Source organism: Athene cunicularia (genome assembly GCF_003259725.1).
Source record: "Athene cunicularia isolate RWA chromosome 5 unlocalized genomic scaffold, athCun1 chr5_part2, whole genome shotgun sequence".
NCBI classification, from domain to species: Eukaryota; Metazoa; Chordata; class Aves; order Strigiformes; family Strigidae; genus Athene; species Athene cunicularia.
This window is the reverse complement of record NW_020799102.1, coordinates 8,049,876-8,072,005: the sequence shown is the minus strand read 5'-3', so window position 1 is coordinate 8,072,005 and position 22,130 is coordinate 8,049,876. Positions and strand designations below refer to the sequence as shown.

The 22,130-nt window shown below is 40.2% G+C and overlaps 1 protein-coding gene across 1 annotated transcript in view; it reads left to right on the top strand.

Moving 5' to 3' along the window:
• Positions 1-22,130, top strand: part of LOC113481132 (mucin-5B) — a 45,948-nt gene that overhangs the window by 9,631 nt on the left and 14,187 nt on the right. The window contains exons 9-29 of the mRNA XM_026850469.1: positions 1,902-2,040; positions 2,639-2,740; positions 3,787-3,856; positions 4,114-4,251; positions 4,940-5,104; positions 5,964-6,058; positions 7,584-7,710; positions 10,778-11,030; positions 12,060-12,112; positions 12,498-12,598; positions 12,895-13,046; positions 14,862-15,000; positions 15,730-15,840; positions 16,609-16,788; positions 17,186-17,422; positions 18,329-18,485; positions 18,672-18,800; positions 19,242-19,326; positions 19,525-19,562; positions 20,613-20,768; positions 22,002-22,094. Of these exons, the coding sequence (XP_026706270.1) occupies positions 1,902-2,040; positions 2,639-2,740; positions 3,787-3,856; positions 4,114-4,251; positions 4,940-5,104; positions 5,964-6,058; positions 7,584-7,710; positions 10,778-11,030; positions 12,060-12,112; positions 12,498-12,598; positions 12,895-13,046; positions 14,862-15,000; positions 15,730-15,840; positions 16,609-16,788; positions 17,186-17,422; positions 18,329-18,485; positions 18,672-18,800; positions 19,242-19,326; positions 19,525-19,562; positions 20,613-20,768; positions 22,002-22,094 (2,720 nt within the window). The remainder of the gene's footprint in view (positions 1-1,901; positions 2,041-2,638; positions 2,741-3,786; positions 3,857-4,113; positions 4,252-4,939; positions 5,105-5,963; positions 6,059-7,583; positions 7,711-10,777; positions 11,031-12,059; positions 12,113-12,497; positions 12,599-12,894; positions 13,047-14,861; positions 15,001-15,729; positions 15,841-16,608; positions 16,789-17,185; positions 17,423-18,328; positions 18,486-18,671; positions 18,801-19,241; positions 19,327-19,524; positions 19,563-20,612; positions 20,769-22,001; positions 22,095-22,130) is intronic.

Below are 22,130 nucleotides of genomic sequence, written 5' to 3'. Positions count from 1 at the left end.
CTGGGTTTGAATTTCAACAGTACATGAAACTTAGGGGAGTCCACAACCTCACATAGTTATCGCCCTCACTTGGAACTGCCAGCAAAAACTGAGATCAAGATTTCAGAATGCAGAAGAATGAGATGATTAGTTCAGAGGCAGTGGTCCCTAAAGTGAGGCAAGGAGCCATACCATGTTAATGAGTTACAGTTCCAACCACCTCTAGATCTACAAAAGGCTGTTCCAAGTCCTGGATCTCAGAAGTCCTGATCCTTGAGAATGATTTGTTTTAGAAAAAACCCTGTAGCTTGAACCCATCTCCACTCTACACTACTGAAAGGTGATAAGACTTCAGGTATATTATTCTCAAACCAGTTTTATTTCTTACTGTGACAGTTATCCGTGAATGAACAGCTGTATGTGTTATTTGAGCTCCTGCAACACAGCATCATTTCTTGACCGTAGCCTAACTTTTACTATAGAGAGGTATGAAATATGCTGTGCATGTTGGGGTAGGCCGGGTGTTCTGCAAACCCCTCTGGATTGAATATTTCCTGCGTTTTAAGGTAAACCTGCAGTTTTGAGGAACTGAACTTGATTGGCTCTGGATGGTTTCCATATAGCCACATTCTTACTCCTCACAAAGCCTGAGTTAACATGACTGGGCTGTTCTCTTGTGTGCACTGCTCTAAGAATTCTAACTGCTCATTATCTCAGGTTCTCCACAATTAGCTGCTGAAATGTTGCATCAACAACTTGCTGAACAGTGTCATCAGTAGCTTAAAATGTTGCAAGATCCTGCTTGAAGCAGTTTGTTCTTTCTTTAAAAAGTCAAGTAAATGATTTAGGCCCTGAACAACATTTCTTGCTTAATCAACTCTGTATCCCTCTGAAGGATAATCATATTCTATGATTCTCCTGAAGGATTCTGTGATTCTCCGGCCAATTTCAATTCAAGATGAACTTTTGCTTTTCCAACTGCATCCTTGCACACCCTGGCAATGCCCTTGTAGTTCTCAGTGGATATTTGTCTGCTTTTCCATCTCTGGTTCACTTCTCTTCTGGTATTGAGCAGACTCAGAAGCTCATAGTTAAGCCAGTGGGGTCTTTTGCTCTACCTACTTCCCTTAACTTTAAAGGGGATGAGCTGCTTTTGTGCTTCCAAGTGTGCATTTGTGAAAAACTCCCAGCACTTGCTAACTCCTCTATCCCCCATGGAAATTTCCCACAGAATCCCTCTCAAATGGGCTCTGAGCAAGCTGAAGTTTTCCCTTCTAAAAGCTAAAATCCTTGGTCTTAGTACTAACCCGCAGTGTGCTCAGCAGGTTCCCAAACTCCACAATATTGAGATCACTACAGCCAAAGCTATCACTAGCCAAGATATTACAAACCAGGTTTATTTGGTCTGTGTGTAGCAAATCCAGCCGTTCCTCATTCCTGGTTGGCACAGCTAACATTAGTATGAGGAAGCAGTCCTCTAGGCATTCCAGGAATTTGATGGATGATGTGTGAGCTGCTGTATTGTTCTTCAAGCAGACACCTGGGCAGTTGAAATCACTCAGAAGAATCAGGTTCTGTTGAGCCAAAGCTTGCTTAAGTGACCCAAATATTGCTTTGTTGACCTTACCATCTTGGTTTGGAGGTCGGTAGTAGATGCTTACTGTAAGATTCCCCTTGGAGGTGACCCCATAGCTAGTTCAAAGCCCAGTGCAGTTAACTCTCTCACTAAGAAACATTCGACCTTCACACTTTAAGGGACTAATTTAAAGTCTTCCTCTCACAGAGATTTAATAAGCAGCCAAATAACAAGTTAAAAAGACAAAGAGGGTGTCATCTGTGCAGATTCAGATCAAGATGCTGTCTCACCTTTGCTCTTTTAAAGCTATGTTTATTCTAACTGCTCCTTTTTGGGATTTGTACAGTACTTGCAAAGGAGGTCACTGGAGCTGTATCTCTCTGCCCTGTTCCGGAAGCTGCAATATAGATGGAGGATTCCATATAACAACGTTCGATAATAAGAGATTTAATTTTCATGGCAACTGCCATTATGTCTTAGCCAAGGTATGAACAATCTCCCGTTTCATTGCTAAATATCTCGAGGAGCATGAGGCATTAAGCTCTGCTGGAGCTTGATATGGCTTAATTTAATTAAATGGCACCAATCCAGCAAAGCACTTCAACACAGGCTCAGTCTTAAATCCCATAAATTTCCCCATTTGCAATGGATTGCAAGTCAATTGCTTGATGCTTAGCATCAAAGTTTTGCTGCTTCAACATAATTTTATATCTTTTTTTTTAATGAATTCGTTTTCTTAGTGGTTGTATTAGTGTAGATTTAAACATTTCTTCTGAAGCTTTCTTCATGTATGACTGTTAAAAAGAAGTGGTTGAACAAAAATTCCTGCAGAAAGGTTGAATTCCATATGACATTCTGGAAATGTGATCTACACAGGTTGATAGCAAGGAAACAGGAGCAGAGGAAAGGCAGTGAACATTATTGATTTTGGCAATAAAATAAAGCAGTTTGCAGTCAGAGATTAAATGCCCCAGTTCTTGCATTATTCCATTTCAGCTCTTTAGAGACACATTTTTCTCTTCTAGCTCCCTTCCTCTAACATACTAACAATGTCTGCACATCCCTTTTCTCACATGTTTTCAGAATAGTGATGACACGTTTGTGGTGATTGGAGAGATCGTCCAGTGTGGGACATCAAAGACAATGACTTGCTTAAAGAATGTATTAGTCACACTGGGAAGAACTGTAAGTAACTTCCTTTAATTAGTGACACATAATATGACACTTTTATTCAGGTTCAAAGATGGGATTTCTCCAACACTATGGACTCATTTTGATCTGTTGCAGTCCTGAGACTGCAAGATTAATGCCAGCAGATGATGCAGTGCATGTGTTTATTCAGTTTTGTTCTACAAGAGTTATTTCAAGTTCTTTTGGATTCTGGTTTTCCCATTTTCTTTAGAGGTATATGGCTAAAAATTATCCCTGTTGACTTTTTCTCTCTTTTTCATGACTTTGAACTTTTACACTTGTTTCTTTTTGAAAGACTGATAATTCTATGAGAAAAGATCCCCTTGTTTTTACAACAGATCTGAGTCCAGAGGTTTTTCCTAATGCATTGAGTGAAATAGCAGAATTTTCCAAATGAAGGCCAGAAATTTCTCCTATTGAAGATTATGCCATGATTCAATGAATTCAGCGGAAGATGAGTTAGGGCTGGTATTTTTGCACTCCTAAATATATAGAGATACATTCTGTCCAGCTGGCACGTAACTGGTGCAGTCCTAACCTTGTTAGGAGATCCATCATCTTAATCTCCTTCTATAACCAATAAAGATGGGGATCTCCAAAGGACAAGTCGGCCCAAGGTATGACAAGTTCTTCCGGAGGGGCTTGTCTCCCTCCATTGGTTACTGAGGGAGTTTGGGTTGGGTAGCTCTCATTTTGGGATTGTTACATTTCCAACGGGGTGGATCCAAACCTTCACGTAACATCTCACATGCTGTGCTCAAAAAGTTAACTAACCTCTTAGGTATGTGAGAGCACTCAATAAAAACTGTTGCTTATGGAGAGGGTTTTTCATTTTTAACAAAAATGGAATTAAAATGGCCATAAAAATGGCCTAGAGATTTGATCTACGTTACAGTATGGCATCCAGACACTGAGCGATTTTGACCCCAGAGGTGATCATGTTTTGAAGATGCTACTTCTTAATGCTTAATGAAGTGTTGCTATTATCTGTTTCATGTCATATGCATTCACTACTATGGGCTTTTTCTTTTTCCCTGCAGACTATAAAAATATGTTCCTGTGGAAATATCTACATGAATAATTTTATTGTGAAGCTGCCAGTAAGCAAAGGTAAATGTCCTTCACATCTCCCCCAGACTAGCCTACACCTATTTACACAGGGATTCCTAGCCCTTTCTCTGAAAAGCACACGATCCTGCTCATTGTTCGGTCATTTGAATTAGGTGGATACTAGGTCTGGGGCTCCGCGGGAATTCCTGCGTTACACTGGATGCACTGGTAAACAGGAGTTCCTATTTACTCAGCTTCGTAAAGATTTGCAGGTGCATGCATATTTTTTTTTTTTCTTTTATTTTTTTCCTCTTTAGATGGCATCACCATCTTCAGATCCTCTACATTTTTCATTCAAATATTGAGCTCAAATGGAGTGCGGATTCAAGTGCAAATGAAACCTGTAATGCAGCTCTCCATAACAGTTGATCATTCTTACCAGAATCGCACATCTGGTAGGACATATCATCTTCCTTCAGTTTTCTATTAAATTGAGTTATAGCTGCTTGTCTATCACCCTAAGTGAACAAATTATTTGATTTTATATTGACTTTGGTATGTTAGAGTTAATTCTATAGTCTTCCTGAAACAAAGTGTTGGCTAAACCCTTCAGTTTCCTGAAGAAAAATAGATAATCTCTGTGATGTTTCGTGTGTCTAGGTTTTTTAGACTCTATCTCTAAAAGCAGACCTTCATCAGAGATTTGCAAGATGCCAGCTATGCTCTTGATTTTTCCACCAATCTCCTGTTTACATCATTTAAGCTTTTTGTGCTTCTGTTCTCTATCCCTGTAATGGGATTACATCCTGTCTCTCCAACCCATTTTGGTTTGCTTTTGCAATTTCCTTTGCTTATGATCTTTTCGGGAAGACACGTGTTTTTGTCTGCCAGTGTTTACTGAAGCATGTTTAAGCAGCTTCTAATCTCTGTGCTATCACTAAATGCTACTATAATGCAGAAAAAATAATAATTACACTCTAAAGACATGATCCTGTCTGATTTGTGGGAACATCAGGAAGTCTGACAGAAAATGAGCTTCTCTCAGGCAAGGTCCATTATAGAGTTAAGAGTGTTCATCTAGAAGCCATTCCTCTTACACTCACACATTTTTTTTATTTTTTTTTTTCCTGCTACCCACACAAGGTCTTTGTGGCAATTTCAATAATATCCAAACTGATGACTTCAGAACAGTCACTGGAGCTGTGGAAGATTCAGCTTCTGCTTTTGGTAACTCATGGAAAACTAGAGCCAGCTGTTTTGATGTTGAAGACAGCTTTGAAGATCCTTGTTCAAACAGTGTGGATAGAGGTAGCAGGCTTCTTGTCCCTGGATTATTAGTACTAAATAATTTTCACATGACAGATAACTAAAGAAGCTTTAGAAATCTCACAAGCATCAATAGCCACCACCATTGAGGTGTTACTAGAGAGAACACATGGGGTTTTACAGGTCTTCAAGGTGACAGCTTTGCTTTTAAAACAAAGAAACCTTCACTGCTGGAGAAAGACCCAACAACTTCACTAATGACTTGAAAAGCACACACAGCATCAATGAGAACAATTTAGGTTTAAGGCAGAGCATATTTGGTTATCAATATTTGGGCAAGATCTTCATCCAATCTAGGTTGTTACAGATGTACTGAAGTCAAAAGGAGTAAGTTATCAACAGTACTGACTTCAGCAAGCATCGTACTATACCTGGAGCCCTGTCTGATTTCTCGCTTTGGCTGGGTTTGGATATATATCAGATTCAGACTGATATTCTCTAGGTATTGCCACATGTAATTGAAGCTGCAACTCAGAGCCACACAGCTCACTGATTATTACATGCTTGGTATTATTGCTTGACTATAAAGAATTTCCTGACTGCAAAGAAATAGGAAAGTTTGATGGAGAATGATGAAAACGGGAAGTTTTTGCAGATGTTCTGCAAATCCAGACACAGTAATGTGTTAGTACATGGAAGGTGAAACCTTTCTCTTAGGGAGATGGCTGTTCACCCATCCAACTGTACTTATCACCTTGATATGTTATTGCCCTGTATTTCCTTCTGGCGTTATCTGAACACTTCAAGACATTCTAGTTCTGTGTGATACCTGAAGAATATTGATTCAGATATTAATGTGGTTTAAGTGACTATGGACAATGATATTTTTTTCCCGCTTCAGAAAAATTTGCCCAGCACTGGTGTGCTCTTCTGTCTAATACAAGCAGTGTGTTTGCTGCCTGCCACTCTGTTGTAGACACTTCTGTGTACATCAAGGTAAGGCACTGGTTCAAATGGGTGGTTTAATCTAGTTGAGAGACTGATCTGCCAAGAAGGTAGTCTGGCCTAGGGCAGTGAAATAGGTTACAGTAACGCCTTTTTACAAAGAAGTTCACTGATGCTGATGAGAAAAATAGCAAAATGAAAGTTTATGCAAGATATGATGGACATTTTTGGCTGTAGCCCTGAAAACGTTAAGTGACTGCCATCACTGACAGTTCTGTTGCATGATCCAGAAGCAGAAAAAAAATGGGTTTACTGTTCTTGAAAACTGTTCACTCTTTCAAAGGCCAAATCAGTGTTTCTGTGTGGAATTGAACCGAGATTTTTTTCAGCCCCATGGATTCCCTCTGACTTGGTTTAAAAGTCACATCTAGGGGGAGAATATATATTAGATTTACATTGTTTATATCCCATTTATTACTGTGGAATCATGTTAGTCTCCTCAAATTTAGAATGCAAGAAGCTGCCCAGAAATACTCTTGGTGTACAGCTCTATAATGCTGCTGAGCAAGTTGGCTGAGCTAGAGAGTTGCCGCATTTATATGAATAGTAAAATAGTTTCTGCAAAACCACAGAAAATTCATGTAGGGGGGGTGTGTGTGATACAACTTACTGAGAAAATACCTGAGCCTGAAATTTGATCTAAAATTTAATATGTCTTCAAGCACTTTTAAAAATATGGCTTATGCTTTACCTCTCTCAAGCGTCCCTCAGAAAATATGTCTGCTTGAGAATTCATCTTAACTATAAGTAAAATAGGAACTTGCAATTTTCAATTAAGGGAAAGTAAAAACCAGTTTCTTATGGACATGTCTGTTTTTCCTGCGGATCTCATCAGATTTTAAACCATCATTCATGGCAGCATTCTCCACAACATCAGTAAGGGCAGGATAAGTCACCACCTATGCAGTATGACCCTACTGCTCTTGAGTGACTGGCTGTATCTGGGTTCTTCCATCCAGCCACGCAATTAAAAGAACTTGAGCTTTGAATCTCCTTTATTCCTACCTAACTAGTTCATCAGATGTCATTACATATGATTTCCTATTAAACTGTCTTCTGTTATGCGCCTGTCATTTGATTGGGTGTTACTTATCCACACGCTACATAGGTACACAAGTGCCAGCCACCGCTATGCAGTATTTTCAGCTCTGTATATTTTCAGGTGACATATTTTGACATGTCCTAGATTGTACATCCTCATGAGAAGCTGGTATAGACATTTCTTAGTGCACTGATGAATTATAGGTGCCCTTATCATTCTTATTATTCATCTATTCACCTGTGTTAGGAATAATGTCATTGCTGTTGCATGACTGTGATTGATTTCTTATTTCTCAGGTTGGCACAGTATTTCATTAGCATACATTTTCTCTTAGAGGTATTACAAATTAAGTTTCATTAGTAATAATGCTTTCTAAAATATATGTATTGGCTGGCTACTTTTTGAATTGCTATATTTCCCTGTGTCTTTTGTGAACTGGGCATAATAACAGCCATGTCCTTTTCTGTTCCCTAGAAATGTATGTATGACACCTGCAATGCTGAGAAGAGTGAAGTTGCGCTGTGTAGTGTGCTCTCTACTTACTCCAGAGACTGTGCTACAGCAGGCGTGTCCCTGAAGGGCTGGAGGCAGGGCATCTGTGGTATGCATCCTAAAATACACAGGGATTTGGGGGAACAGCTTCAGGAGGCAGCTTGTGGCAGTCCGTATCTTTTGTGCTTAGTCATCAACTTTGTACGTCTTTGAAAAAGTGTAACATATATTTTATAAAAATTTTTTGCCTGTCAAAATCAGTTCTTGTCCACTTCATGCTCTTATGATGCATGTTCCTTGTGTAAAATGCTAGGTGAATTCAGTAGTCAGAGAAGCAAAAGAATATGAAGTGTATTAATCAAATCACAAGAAGGAGTTGCAATTAGGTTAGTTTTAAGCACGTGGATCTTGTCATGTATTTTAATTCTGATACATTTTTGCAGTTTATGTCAGCCCTATTTCCCACACTAATGGTGTCACTCTCATTAACTGTATTTTTCCATGTTGCAGTAAAATAGTAATGATTTTTAGTAAATATATATTGGTGATAATCTGAGAATGTGGAGGTGTTTAAAGGCATTTTCAGCTCAGGACTGGCTAACAAATGAATAAAAATTTCTTGGACACACACATTGTCACTAAATTGTGGGTTCGGAGTCCACATGTGTATAACTTTGGCACAGACGGAGTTTATTAGGAGATGGCATCAGAGCTGAGAATAAATCTCACAAGTCCCATCTGCTGAATTTTACTTCAACATTTCCATTTTTCCACTGACAATCAGATAGTTCAAGTGAGATTTGCCTATATCAACATGAAAACAGATGTACTGGTTTCTTGACCAATAGCATCTGAATAGGAAACTTGACAACAATTATTTTAATGCAGATTTGATGCAGGTATGATCTATTTGATTGCCTGATTTAGAGGCTAGCTGGGATATTTAATGGAGACAAACAATGTAACCACTATGGTGCTTTGTCTAAGGCTTTTAAAATTGCAGTAAGAACAATTTAACAAATTTGTACTGAAATAATTCAAAGGGAACACAGTGTAATCCACAGCAAATTATCCTATAATCAGAAGATTTATGTACTAGACATAGTCTGTGTTTATTGAAAGCCTTGTTATCAACACAGAATTACTGACATTTTTTAATGTCTAAACAAGGCTGGTTTGCCGCATGGGTTAGACTGAAATCTGTGGACTCATGGCTCAGTAGTTCATATTGATCCAAGCAGTACAGTAACCTTGGGAAAAAAAAAAAAAAACAAACAAAAAACAACAAACAAAACCAACCAAAAAAAACAGCTAACGGCTTAATCAGTGTAAATATTTTAGGTCTTATTTAAGAAGAAATAATCTTTTGGGGACATGCCTGTGATAAGATTGAAGGTTGCACTGTTCATGAGTGAAAGAATAAATAGGCCTGTGGTCTGTCCCTCCGCGGGGGTTGGAAAGGCTCTTCCAGCTCCTGCAGCTGTGTCCTGCAGGCGGCATCCCAGGCAGGTTATATCCTGAGGGCATGGCTACCCTGCAGTCAGTGGAGTGTATGAAATCAGTAAATCCTACTAGCTAGCTGTTGGCAGTGTGCTTATGTGACACCATCTTTAGCGGAAGCATGAACCATTATTTGAGTTACTGGTTACCCAGAACACCATTGGGGTCCGTAGCCTCTGTTAAGTCATGGTACTGGGTTTTTTAGTGCTCCTTGTGCTAGCTAGCTTGAAGCTGTATTTGGTATGCTCACGTTCTCTGCGTTCACACCTCCAGCTCTATGTATGCAATCTAAGATTTCAAATCTGTGACCGTAAGTACTATAATCAAATAACCTTTTTCTTACCAGATCTTCTTTACCAAAATTAATTTTTTTCCTCTATTAAAAATTAAAGGGAGAAAGTAAACACATTATTTTATTGTATTAATAGCTAACAACTCAGACATCCATTCAGGTAAATCTTATGAAAACTCATGTTCAACATCTTTATTAATAACTTCCCTATTTGGCCTTTTTTTTATTTACAAATACCAGTTGCTGCATCTCCATTGTATGCCTGTAAAGCAGGAGAATATGGCCCGCCCAGTTTATACACAGGATGTTGTGTCTGCTCCACCTAAGGCCAGGAAACCCACTGGATTTTGTTGGTGGAGGTGGTGGAGTTGAACGTGTTCACAAACCTAGAACACTAATTAATCTAAGAACGTGTGCTATGGTCATGGACTGGAAAGCCCTGCAGAGCTTTGTTTAAGCATGGAACCTGTTGCTGATACGGTGATAACATTGCTGCAAAGTTCATTAGCACAATTACCCATGAACAACCGCCCTGTACTCTCTAGTACATGTGTGTATCTGAAGAACAGCTGTGGAGTTGCATCTATGGGTGTTAGTTAGAAAGCAGTCTAGACGACTAGATCCCCAGTTCTTGTTGAATTTCAAGGGAATCTGGATGCCAGGCTTTCTTGAAAACCACAGCCTTAATGTGGCTGGTATTTCCTGACATTATTTGATGCTATCCCTATGGATCACTACTGCAGATTCTATGGCAGAGTTTTGAAGGTGTTTTGTGGTAGCCTGTGAAAATTAATCAGCTTTTCACTGTCTTACAGAGTCAGTTGAGCTCTTTAGATTTTGGTATTTAACAGTTTGATCCACCCAGAAGTCTTAGAAACTGTTGTTTCTTATTTCCCCAGAGGATGACAAGAGTTTTGCTCAAGACACCTATGAAAATTCAAACACACTTTCTTTAGTAGCATCAAACGATTAGCAGAGCTCCTTGGTGCCACCCATTTAATGTCAAAATCTACCCTTTACATTTCTTTAACTATTCCCAGTCAAAGAAATTATTAGTAAAGGACAGAAAATTAATTTTTAACCACAAGGACAAGTCAGAAGTTATTGGTTTCAGTTCTTGGCATAAGATAGAAATGTTAATTGTACAAATTACAAAATTTTACTGATTCCTTTATTCAGTCAGGATATACCCTGCTGAGCATTTCAGTATTCAGTGTCACATAGTTTAGGATATGTGAGCAGACTTCACCCAGACCACTGGGAGACAAGATCTTCTAGTTTGAAAAAAGCACATTTATGGGTACCAACATGCAGAAAGCTGCATTAACAGCATGTGTGATGATTGCAGAGAAGGCCATACATCCATTTTATTTCTCTTGCAAAGATCCCTCTGAGGAGTGTCCTGAGACTATGGTTTATAACTATAGTGTGAAGTACTGTAACCAGTCTTGCCGCTCGCTGGACGAACCTGATCCGCTGTGTAAAGTTCAGATCACTCCAATGGAGGGCTGTGGTTGCCCTGAAGGGACCTACCTCAATGACGAGGAGAAATGTGTAACTCCAGACGACTGTCCCTGCTACTACAAAGGCAAGATTGTCCAGCCTGGCAACTCCTTCCAAGAGGACAAACTGATGTGGTAAGCTGCTCTGATGATGCAAAGGCTGCGTACCTGGGGGATGTCAGCCCACGCTGGGGAAATCCCTGCTCTAATCCCTCAATGGTATCATTTTACCGTAAAGGAATGATGACAAATTTCTCCTAAATTGCACCAAAGCAAATATTCCCCTGGCAGGAAGTGCAGCCACAGCAAAGGTTAAGATTCTATGTTCCTGGTAGCAAACAAGAACTTGAAAACATGTTAAGTAGAGTAATGTTTGCAACCTATCTCTACGCAGAGTTTATCGTGTGTAAAAAAATTCCTTACACAGTGGGAGGAAGGTTTTTTTGAAAATGGGGGACTTGCAGAAGTTTCTGGCTTTGAAATGAAAAACCAAAGTTAAAAAAACACAAACACACTCTCCTGCAGACTATTTTAAAATTTAAAATGGTTCAGGAAAAAGCCCCAAAATCTCAGTTTTTAAAAGGAGATTTTTAAAAAGAGGGAGAATTTTTGAGGAAAATACTAGAAATAACGTAATTAATTTTCATCTGCAGAGAAAAACAATTGTCATTTTCTCATTTTCCATCAGTTCAGGGCAACAATGAAAACACACCAGAGGAAGGCTGTTTTTCTCAAACAATTTATTTCTATCTTTAAATATCTACATATTCTCTCTCTCTTTCTTCCAACTCCTTTTTTTTTTTTTTTTTTTTTTTTTTTTTTTTTTTTTTTTTATTTTGGAAACACAGATTCACATAGTAATTTAACAGGTCTCTTATTTAAGAAAGTATAAGATTCATGTCAGGGAGTGCAAAATAGGTGCTTAGAAAAAACTTGATTCAAGTAAACCAGTGGCAGATGAAGGAAAAGTGTTTAAGAGATGGGTGTCTTAATCTTCCTTCCTTCCACATAATTCATGTCTGTGAACCTGATAGCTGTAGCAAATATTAATTTTGATAGGAATTTGTTAATTTTGTGTTTAGTGAAGCTTTGCAGTGCATTTCTCTCCAGTGAGAGAGAAATGTGCAAAGAGCTGACGTGTTTCATTTTATGGAATCTCTTTAGCAAATGCATTCAAGGAAGATTAGACTGCATTGGAGAAACTGTCCTGGTAAAAGGTAAGATTTTGTTAAATAATGGCATTACGGTGCCAGTTAGTATATGTGATGTTTTTCTGTGTTATCTCTAACTTTCTGTAAAATTTTAGTATTCTGCACATTTTTGCTTCTGCCTGAAATACGCTGGTTATTGATAATAGTTTTCTCTGTAAAAATGTCACCAGACTTGCTGAATTCTTTAAATGATGAAGATATTATCCAAAACTTAGAAGGTATCTGTCTCCTTCTCCCCACACTGTTGGTGGGCAGAGCAAAAGCTAATAAAAACTGTAAAGGAGAGACACATGCTGACCTTTGAAATGCTCTACTCCTGTTTACAGTCGCTGATGGCATCCTTATTCCTTTCACTAAATGACCTTTTTAAAATGTTTTCTTCCTCCTATAGATTGCCCAGCTCCTATGTATTACTTCAACTGCAGCTCTGCGGGTCTCGGTGCGATTGGATCAGAATGTCAGAAAAGTTGTAAGACGCAGGACATGCACTGTGTAAGGACGTTGCCTCCTGGTGGGAACATGGGACATGAATGCACATGTATGATTGTCCTTAACAAATGCTGATGGTAACATGTTACGCTGTTCACAGACCAATTACTTTACTGATATCACAGCAGCTCAGCCATGTAGCTGTGATACTTGTAGTTTGACTGTCATTAACTTACAGTTATGGGATTTAAAAAAAAAAAAATTTCAAAAGTTTGGCATCCGGAGCTAGCACCTCTGCTGGTTCCCCGTAGTTTCTGTGTATTAATTAGTTGCCTTGCGTTGTGTCTTTATATATGCAGTATGTCACTGAATGTGTTTCTGGCTGCATGTGTCCTGATGGGCTGGTATTGGATGGCAGTGGAGGATGTATTCCCAAAGATCAATGCCCATGTGTCCATGGTGGACACTTTTATAAACCTGGGGAAACCATCAAAGTGGACTGCAACACATGGTATGTTATTCCAGGGAGCCTTTTTTTATTACAAAGGTTGTTAAAATTGTCAGTGCATAGTGCACCCATGGGGCAGGATGCATTTTGAAGCCTTCCTCTTCATCGTTAGAGCCATCAGGCCTCTAGTAGAAATAAAAAAGTAAACATGTCTCTTTACAACATGCTGCATGAATGTGTGTTTAGGGAGAGCAAGTACCAAGATCTGTCAAACGATTTCCAAGCTCTTCTGCAAACTGCTTCCACACCAGCTTTAGAAGTACCACCCTCATCCAGGTTGGTCTGTGACTGGTCATTCTACAAGGGGAAACTGAGTCTGTGTCTGTTGAATTTAGAGGAGGGGAAAAATGCAACAATCTTCCAGTGACTTGCAGTGCTTCCTTCTGCGTGCATGGTTCTCAGATAAGATAGCTGAATGTCCTAGTTGCTCCAATTGCTGGTATGACTCTGCCATAGCCTTCACTGTTATTACTGATCATGGTGGGTAAAATGCCTTGAACCCTTTACCAATTATTTAGTGAGGATGAGACTGTATAGTCCTGCCAAGAGGATGCACAGACAACAAGGGGCAGATCACCACTTGTACAGGCAGTCAAGTTTAACATGTGAAGCCAAACCCTGATGAGCAGTTGTTGGTATTGCAGAGGCCATTAAGAAGTTTCATTGCAGTGAGGGCTTTGTTCTCTTATGAGAACAGGACACACACTGGGAAAAAAAAATGCAGTCTCTGTGTCAGGGATATAACTAAAATTTTCTGTCTGTGGTCCCCCTGAACTGGAGGTTAAGTTTGTCAAGGTGTGGTGGGTTGACCCTGGCTGGATGCCAGATGCCCACTAAGCTGCTTTCTCTCTCCCCTTCTCAGCAGGATGGGGTGGGGATGGGGGCAGAAAATAAGATGGAAAAAACTTGTGGCTCAAAATAAAAGCAGTTTAATAAAACAAAAGCAAAAGTCACACATGAAAACAAAGACCATTCGCAGAAGCAAAAGAAAACAGAAGATTTATTCTCTACTTCCCATCAGCAGGCGATGTCTACCACTTCCCAGCAAGTAGGGCTTCAGTATGTGTAGCAGTTGCTTCAGAAAAGAAAGGTCACAATACTGAATGCCCCCACACACACACACCTCTTTTCTCTCAGCTTTTATGGCCGAGCAGACATCACACAGTACGGAATATCCCTCTGGTCACTTTGTGCCAGCCGTCCTGGCTGTGTCCCCTCCCAGGATCTTGCCCGCCCCCAGCCCACGGGTGAGGGGGAGCGTTGGAGAGACAGCCCTGGTGCTGGGCGAGCACTGCCCGGCAGCAGCCAGCACCCTGCGGTGTTATCAGCACCTCTCCAGCTGCCCCACAGAGCACGGCCCTGGGAGGGGGCTGCGGGGACAAGGAACTCCACTCAGCCTTAGCCAATCCACAGGGGAAGGCAGCGGTAATATTAGTTCACACCACTGTAGTCAAGAACAGAACTGGCCACACGGTACCTCATGGGTTAATATTCAGAAATGGTTGAAATATTCAGTTCTTCACCTTGAATTTACCTCCTAAATCTCCACTGTCTGCTGCCAGGACTTGATTTAAAAGATATGTGAAGGAAGAGATAGAAGTTCAAACGTGTCTCAGTAGTAAACATGGACTTTCTGATTATAAGACATCTCATGGCATGGTCTAAAAACAGTTGAGCGGGTAAGCCTGGAAGAGTGAGAGATTGCTTCCTTTGATGTTCTGCAGATTACAAACATTTGAATTACTCTGCCCCTATTTGGGCTTCAGGAAAAACCATGTTTCATACAAAGACTGTGCTTGTTTGCATTTTGCCTCCCAGCACCTGCAACAAAAGGCAGTGGGACTGCACAGACAACCCCTGCAAGGGAACCTGCACTGTGTACGGAAACGGGCACTACATGAGCTTTGATGGGGAGAAGTTTGATTTCCTGGGAGACTGTGACTATATCCTAGCTCAGGTATCAATTTTTTTTTTTTCACTTTCCTATCCATTTCACAGCTTACACTGCAGGCTTCAGTCTGAGTGACTAAAGGGATATTCCATGCAAAATAATCAACACTGGTGAGCAGAGCCTACTCCCCTCCTCTTGTACCCAGAGGAGATACAGTGAGATTGTCCATATAAAGGCAATTCACCCTCAGAAGTGACACAAGAGGGCACTGTGTGATCCTAAACGATTAACTCCTGGGCTGGACAGGCCTTTCCTGATGTAATTCCAGCATCTGCAAGGGAAAGGAATTGGTGTGGTGTTGAGAAGCTAAATGTTTCTCTCAGCCACCCAATACTGACAGTATTTTTGTTGTGACAGAAGCAGGTAGAGATTAAGGTGTCAGCCTCGTGTATAATAATTCCATGCAATGAGACAGTACTCAGACATTTTGTCATCCCTAAATTACAGTTTTGCTAATTTTAAGAAAAAATATTTTTTGTCTTTCTGACTGTGCAGGACTGGTGCTATGAAAAGCTCAGGTTTTTTCCCTAGCTTTTCTCTGAAATTCCTGGTCAAATATAAACCTGCCACCTGGTCAGCTGCCACTAGATTCTTCAGAAATGCCCAGAGTTTTGGTGAACAAAAATCTGACAAAATGGGAAGAGTCAGACTAGACTCCTTCAGAGCCCCTGAACATGTTTAAGACTGGTCCAGTTGCTTGAAAAGATCTAATACAATGTTATCTATTTTTCTAAGGATTTTTGCCCCAATAACGTGGATGCTGGCACCTTCCGAATCGTAATTCAGAACAACGCTTGTGGGAAGTCACTCTCCATCTGCTCCCTAAAGATCACACTGATTTTTGAGGTTTGTCTAGAATAGGTTATAACTGAGGAGCTACAGTCTTGATTTTGTAGCCATTAGTGTAGTATCCCCTTATATTCCAACTCAGCTGCTGCTAGAGAGTACCTATGGAAAGCAAACAGCCTGAAAGCGGAGGCAGTCGTGCTGGGAAAGGTTTTAGGTATTTGCTGTTAACAGGTCTGGACACTTCTGTAGGTGAAGGGATAGATGCAGGGATTCAACAGCACCCTATGCATGTGCATGTGTGTATGTGCACTTACATCTGTGCCATTAGTGGTATAGAAATGATGGTAAAGTTTTTAGAGGAGCATGTTTCTGTACCACGGTATGAGCACAGGGCAGATGTAACTGCAGAGGGAAGAGTTTCTTCCCTCCAGCTCAGGCTTAGCATTTCCCCAAAGTGTACACACAGAAAAAAAGATTTCTCCCATAGTGGGGGTTGAGGGGATGGCGAAACAAAGCAGCATGACAAGGGGTGTTCTAGCGTGCCCAGTGGCCTGTGCACACAGGAGCTGCTGTGCCAGCAGAACAGATTTCATCTAGAATGCAGACAATTTCTGTGTCCATGAGGTAAGGCTTGTCACGCAAGGGCAGACGTTTCCCATTGAACTCAGTGGGTCTCGTCTGTGGCTCAAATGTCTGGTGATAGACTAAGATGTAGAGCAAAGACTACAGAAAAATTAAGATGAAGGACAAGAGGCAGAATACCAGTGCTGTTACACAAAGTTTTCTATTTGACTTCCTTCCATGAAACATATCTGTTCCTTGTAGAGCAGTGAAATTAGGCTCTTGGAAGGAAGAATTCAGGAGATAGCCACTGATCCAGGAGCTAAGAAAAATTACAAGGTGGATCTCAGAGGAGGTTATATTGTGATTGAAACAAATCAAGGGATGAACTTCATGTGGGACCAGAAGACCACTGTTGTTGTTCATGTGGCACCATCCTTCCAGGTAAGTATGAGATGGATTAAGAGCTATGATTTTAAACTCAAAGTTATGTATCCAGAACGGAAGTCCCAGTTTGAAAAGCAGGGGGTGGAAAAGTGTTCAGTTCGGTCAACAAAAGGAAGCAAGCAGGTCATGTCTTCTGTTTTATTTCATTGTTCAGTCAGTATGAAACACTCCAGAATATTTGGAGCTAGAAATGAAGTCAAACACTTTGCAGTATTGGAGGGTTAGCAGAGTGATCTTATCACTTGAAGTTCAGCTTTTTCTAAGCCATATTTTGATGGCAGCTTAGAAATTTGCAGCTGTTTTGCCTTGGCCTGTTCTGTAGTGTATTTCTGTCAACCAGTGGGCTTCACTCAAAATAACCAAGCCATTTACTTTGTCAACACAAATTACCCAGGGAAAGGTTTGTGGCCTTTGTGGGGACTTTGATGGCCGCTCAAGGAATGACTTCACAACCAGAGGGCAGTCCATGGAGATGAGCATCCAGGAATTTGGAAATAGCTGGAAAATAACAAGCACCTGCTCAAATCTAAACATGACGGACCTGTGTGCTGATCAACCTTTCAAGTCTGCCCTGGGACAGAAGCACTGCAGCATCATTAAGAGTAACATCTTTGAAGCCTGTCACAGTAAGGTAATCCTGTTCTCTCATCCTCAGTGGTTTCACACTAGGTATTTGCTGCTACTATGCAGCACATGTGCACACAAATTTTTAATATTAAAAGCTACTACACGGCATCCTCAAGTACAAGGGCTACCTCTCTCATCTATACCAGTTGAATACTGTTGCACAGCACTGAGGAAACAACAGTGCCTCTTTCAAGCAACTGAAGACAAAGAGGATAATAGTTGGCTACTTTACTTTTAAAAGTAAAACATTAGGTATCTGTAAAATCTAGATATAAGTTAGCATAAGACTGTTTGTATGGGTATCCTTGGGAAAATTTATTCAATTTACCTGAAGAGATTAATTGTCTTTTTTTTTTAGACAGAAATTGAATTAATGTAAACAGAAACAATGCTTCTAGTTCTTAATGAGAATGTCTATGCATAGATTCAGTGCAATTTAATAAGCCATTTTAAAAGCAAACTTGGCTTAATTTCCTTGGTTAGTTCATGTTGGCACAGGTTAAAACACAACAGAAGTGAAGTTCAGTGGAAATAGGATTTCCTTTTATACTCACTTAATCACTGTCTCTCAATGATTAAAGAGTGCACATACCATATAGCTGTGCTAACCCAAAGCAAGGTAGTTCAGTCCTGCAGAAATTACACTGAAAAGACATTTTGGGTGTAGATGCCAGTACTACACACATGAGAATGAGAAGATTTAGTCTAATTCTACCAGGCAGGTGAAAACAGAAAACTACCTGTTGTAAAATGTGATAGCTCCTTCATGACAAACCCAGTCTGTCACACACTCGGCCTGGTTCTGCCAAAGAAACTGCCAGCTGATGGCAGAAATTCAGAGCCCTTTCTCTCATTAAAACACAGGGCACCAGGTACCTCTGTGGTAACAGATCTGTTGGTATTCTGACAGGTCAACCCAATACCATATTATGAATCTTGTGTTTCTGACTTCTGTGGCTGTGACAGTGTGGGAGACTGTGAGTGCTTTTGTACCTCAGTTGCTGCTTATTCAAGAAGTTGTAGCAGAGCTGGTGTTTGTATTGACTGGAGAACGCCTGCCATTTGCCGTAAGTACTGCACTAAAAATGCACACAGACAAGCAGTGCTCCATGCATTCAGGCACATGGGAGATAAAGAGCAGAATTCTGACATCGCTGTGCATGTGTGATTAAACAAACTCTTGTTTACAAGATTTAGAAAATAACCCCTGCCTGGTGTCTGAGAACTGGAGGTTATTTATTCTTCTGTTCCAGCCGTGTTCTGTGATTATTACAATCCACCTGACAAACATGAGTGGTTCTATAAACCCTGCGGAGCCCCTTGTCTAAAGACCTGCAGGAACCCACATGGCAAGTGTGGGAACTTGCTGTACAGTTTAGAAGGTAATTATTTTATTGCTTGACTTCTATGCAGTTTATGGCAGTTGAACATATTTGTCTGGTTTTCAATGTCTTAAGCATCAAGGTTGCTGAAGGGCTACCCCATTTGCCCCAGAAACTCATTGACCATTCATCATCAGGAATTCCCCATGTAATGGTGCCATTCATAGCATAATTTGCCTGTTGCTTTTAAATCTGTGATAGAAAAACAGTCATTCAGTCTAAATTTGCAAAGAATCGTTATCTATTGACAAACAGTTAATTAAAACTTTTGGGACAGAGGGAAAAAGAGGATGTGGAAAAATAATTGGTAGGGTAAGGAACATTCATCCAGGGACCACATCCATTTGGGGATTAAATCTGCATCTGACAGAGGTATTTATGTGTTTTCCCTGGATCTATGTAAAGCAGACTAAGAATGCTTTGTTTACTTTAACTTTCCAGGCTGTTACCCTGAGTGCAGTCCTGACAAGCCATATTTTGATGAGGAGAGTAGGGAGTGCGTCTCCCTCCCCAACTGCACTTCATGGTAGGTCGGTTGATGGTGAGAGAGGTAGAAGACTGGAAAGGACAAGATAGGCAATGTTGGGTTTATGTTCACAGGCAATGGCAATTATAATTAAATCCTCCAGAAGTAGGCTTTTATGTAAAAGTAGATACCTTTGCGCATATTATTCCACATACTGCTTCAAGTCAATAAAACAAGTTTTCTCCTTTTCATCTTTAGTGATCCTGAAGAGAAACTATGTATTGAAGACTCCACAGGTAACTTTTCACCATCCTCACCTTTCACTGAGTGATGATAGGACTGAAACAACCCAACAACACAGTTACTGCAGGCGTGTTGGTAATAGGACTCCAGCTAGCTAGCTCAATAGGTGGATGTGTGCACAGATATATTCTGATAAGCAAAATGCAGCCTTTGACCTGAAGAACTATCTAAAGGATAATCACAGGAAGGAAGCAGAGAGGTGCGAAGTGTGGGATTCATCTCACCCAGGTAAATGCTACTTCTCCAGGTTTATACTTCCTTGGTAGTCAGTGAAGATGGACAGAAAGCAGTCTGAAGCAGGCCATTCATGGTACCTGCTTTAATAAGCACTTTTAAAATAGGACTAATCTTGTAGAGGTGCTATTTTATGTCTATTAAATTCATAATAAGCCTAGACAGCTAGCTCATGAGAGACAAGTTTGTGTGCCTAAAGGGCACGACTCCTTAAGTATGATATCAGTTCATTCGCATATGTGGGAGAAACCACATCCCAAATGCAGGGTGACCCAGCAGACAATACAAAATCAGTTTTGGTGATTTTGATACAGTAATAGATATATTCCCTTGGGTTCCTGAGTGCACATTCTCCAAAACCTGGAGGGCTTCTTATAAATTTAAGTGAAATTGTTTATCACTGCATGTTCCTCACTAGTAGATGGACATGGCTGTGCAACACCTTCCGAGCCAGTGTGTGGTCACTCAGCAGGCAGCAATCCCAGTCACATTCCCTGCCAAGAGGGAATGGACCTGTGCTCTGTGCTGTGTGAGGACGGTGCCGGTTCTGATGCTTTCACCAGCCAGTAATTCCTCTATGCACGCTAACTCCAAGAAACAACACCACAACCACCATAAATCCAGCCCACTTTAAATAAATGAGGTAGACTCCCAGTGCAAGTTCTCAAGTAGAAACTGAGAAAGTTTTTCAGACAGGTAATTCATGTTGGATGATTAGTTACAGAAGGGTAAATGGAGAGTTCGGTTTTCTTTTTGTTTGTATTTACAAGTGTCCCGTTACTATGGCATTTGCTTTTTTGGTGCCTCAGATTGCCTTTGCTGCTACAATGGAAAGACCTATGCCTTAAATGAAACTGTATTCAGCCAAGTATATGGGACCGAGTGTGGTGATGCTGTCTGTGGCCCTAACGGAGAGGTCATTAAAACACCCATCCCTTGCAGAACACCATCCACACCAGCACAAGGTACTAGATTTATGAGAGGTTTGATGGTGACTTTATGAATGTCTGTAATGGTAATGAGATTCCTCCATCTTGGAAAAAAGACTCCTACTGCATGTCAGGATAAGCACAGAATTTAAGGAAGTTGAAGGTTCAGGAACAAATGTCTCGTGGTGTTGACCAAAAGTGTAATCTGTATAGTTTCTTACTGTCAATGGGGTAAAGAGATATATTTGGATATAATATTTATATTTGGCCATTTTTCAGCACAGATTTTACAATAACTTTGGGCATACCACAGTTGACACTGTTGGTGTTAGTCTCAGAATTTTAAAACCTAGTTTAAAAACCTTGGTTTTATCCTTCTTAGCACCTATATCACACTGTGGTTCTTATTGTACTGTTTTCTGCACTGGAATAAGTCAGTCTCAAATGGGTCACTGAAGCAAGAATATAAAACTGCCTTGGCTGTTTACTCCCTTCCCAAAAGAGAAGTTGCAGGGTGAAGGGGATGTGAATGAACTGAAAATAAGATGTAAAGAGAAATGAAGAAAAGGTGGAATTTTGCCACATGATTATAGCAAAGAAAAATAAGTGCATAAGAAAATGTGTATTATCCCTGTAGCAAATTATACAGAGGGGACAAGGAAAATTCAAAGTTATCTTCTCTACTCAAGGGAGTGGAAGAGCTAAAGACTTGATGGTGAGACCATGCATTTGGTATTTATTAAATGTGTTAACAAGTGGAATAAGAAATATAATGGAGTAATAGGTAGGAAAGGAAGGACTACTGAAAGCAGAGCATAGGGGGCATAGTAAAATGTCTAAATGAACTGTCTATATTTAAACCAACAGATTCTTCACAACAAGGCACTAAAAGGCAAAATGGAGTGTCACTGGAAATCACCTCTCCAAAATCAGGTTAAATCCTGCAGGATTAGAAAGTTCAGAGAAAGCTTAAATTGGAATGAATAAGTGACAGTAGAAGGGTGATTTATTGTATTCTATATAGAAAAAAAACCTAACTACAAGGGGGAGTGTGTGTGCATTATTCTAGTAGCATACAGTGTAATAGAGAGAGTGTATACAAATACAGAGTGGGTGGTTTTAGTGTGTACATGTACAGAATGTGGTGGGGGTACAAAAATGATTATTTTTTTTCCTCTTTTTGTTATTGCAGAGAAAGTAATAGATGATGTAGGGCTTGAAAGTAGAGTAGCAGAAGATTTGAATGTTAATTTATTTCATTTCCTGCAGAACCACATATGCAACCTGTAACAACTGCACCTCCATCGTCAGCGGTAGCCACTCCCTGCTTCTGCAATGACAATGGACAATTGATACAAATGGGTGAGGAACCAAGCAAATTTTTTTCTGCAGCAGTGC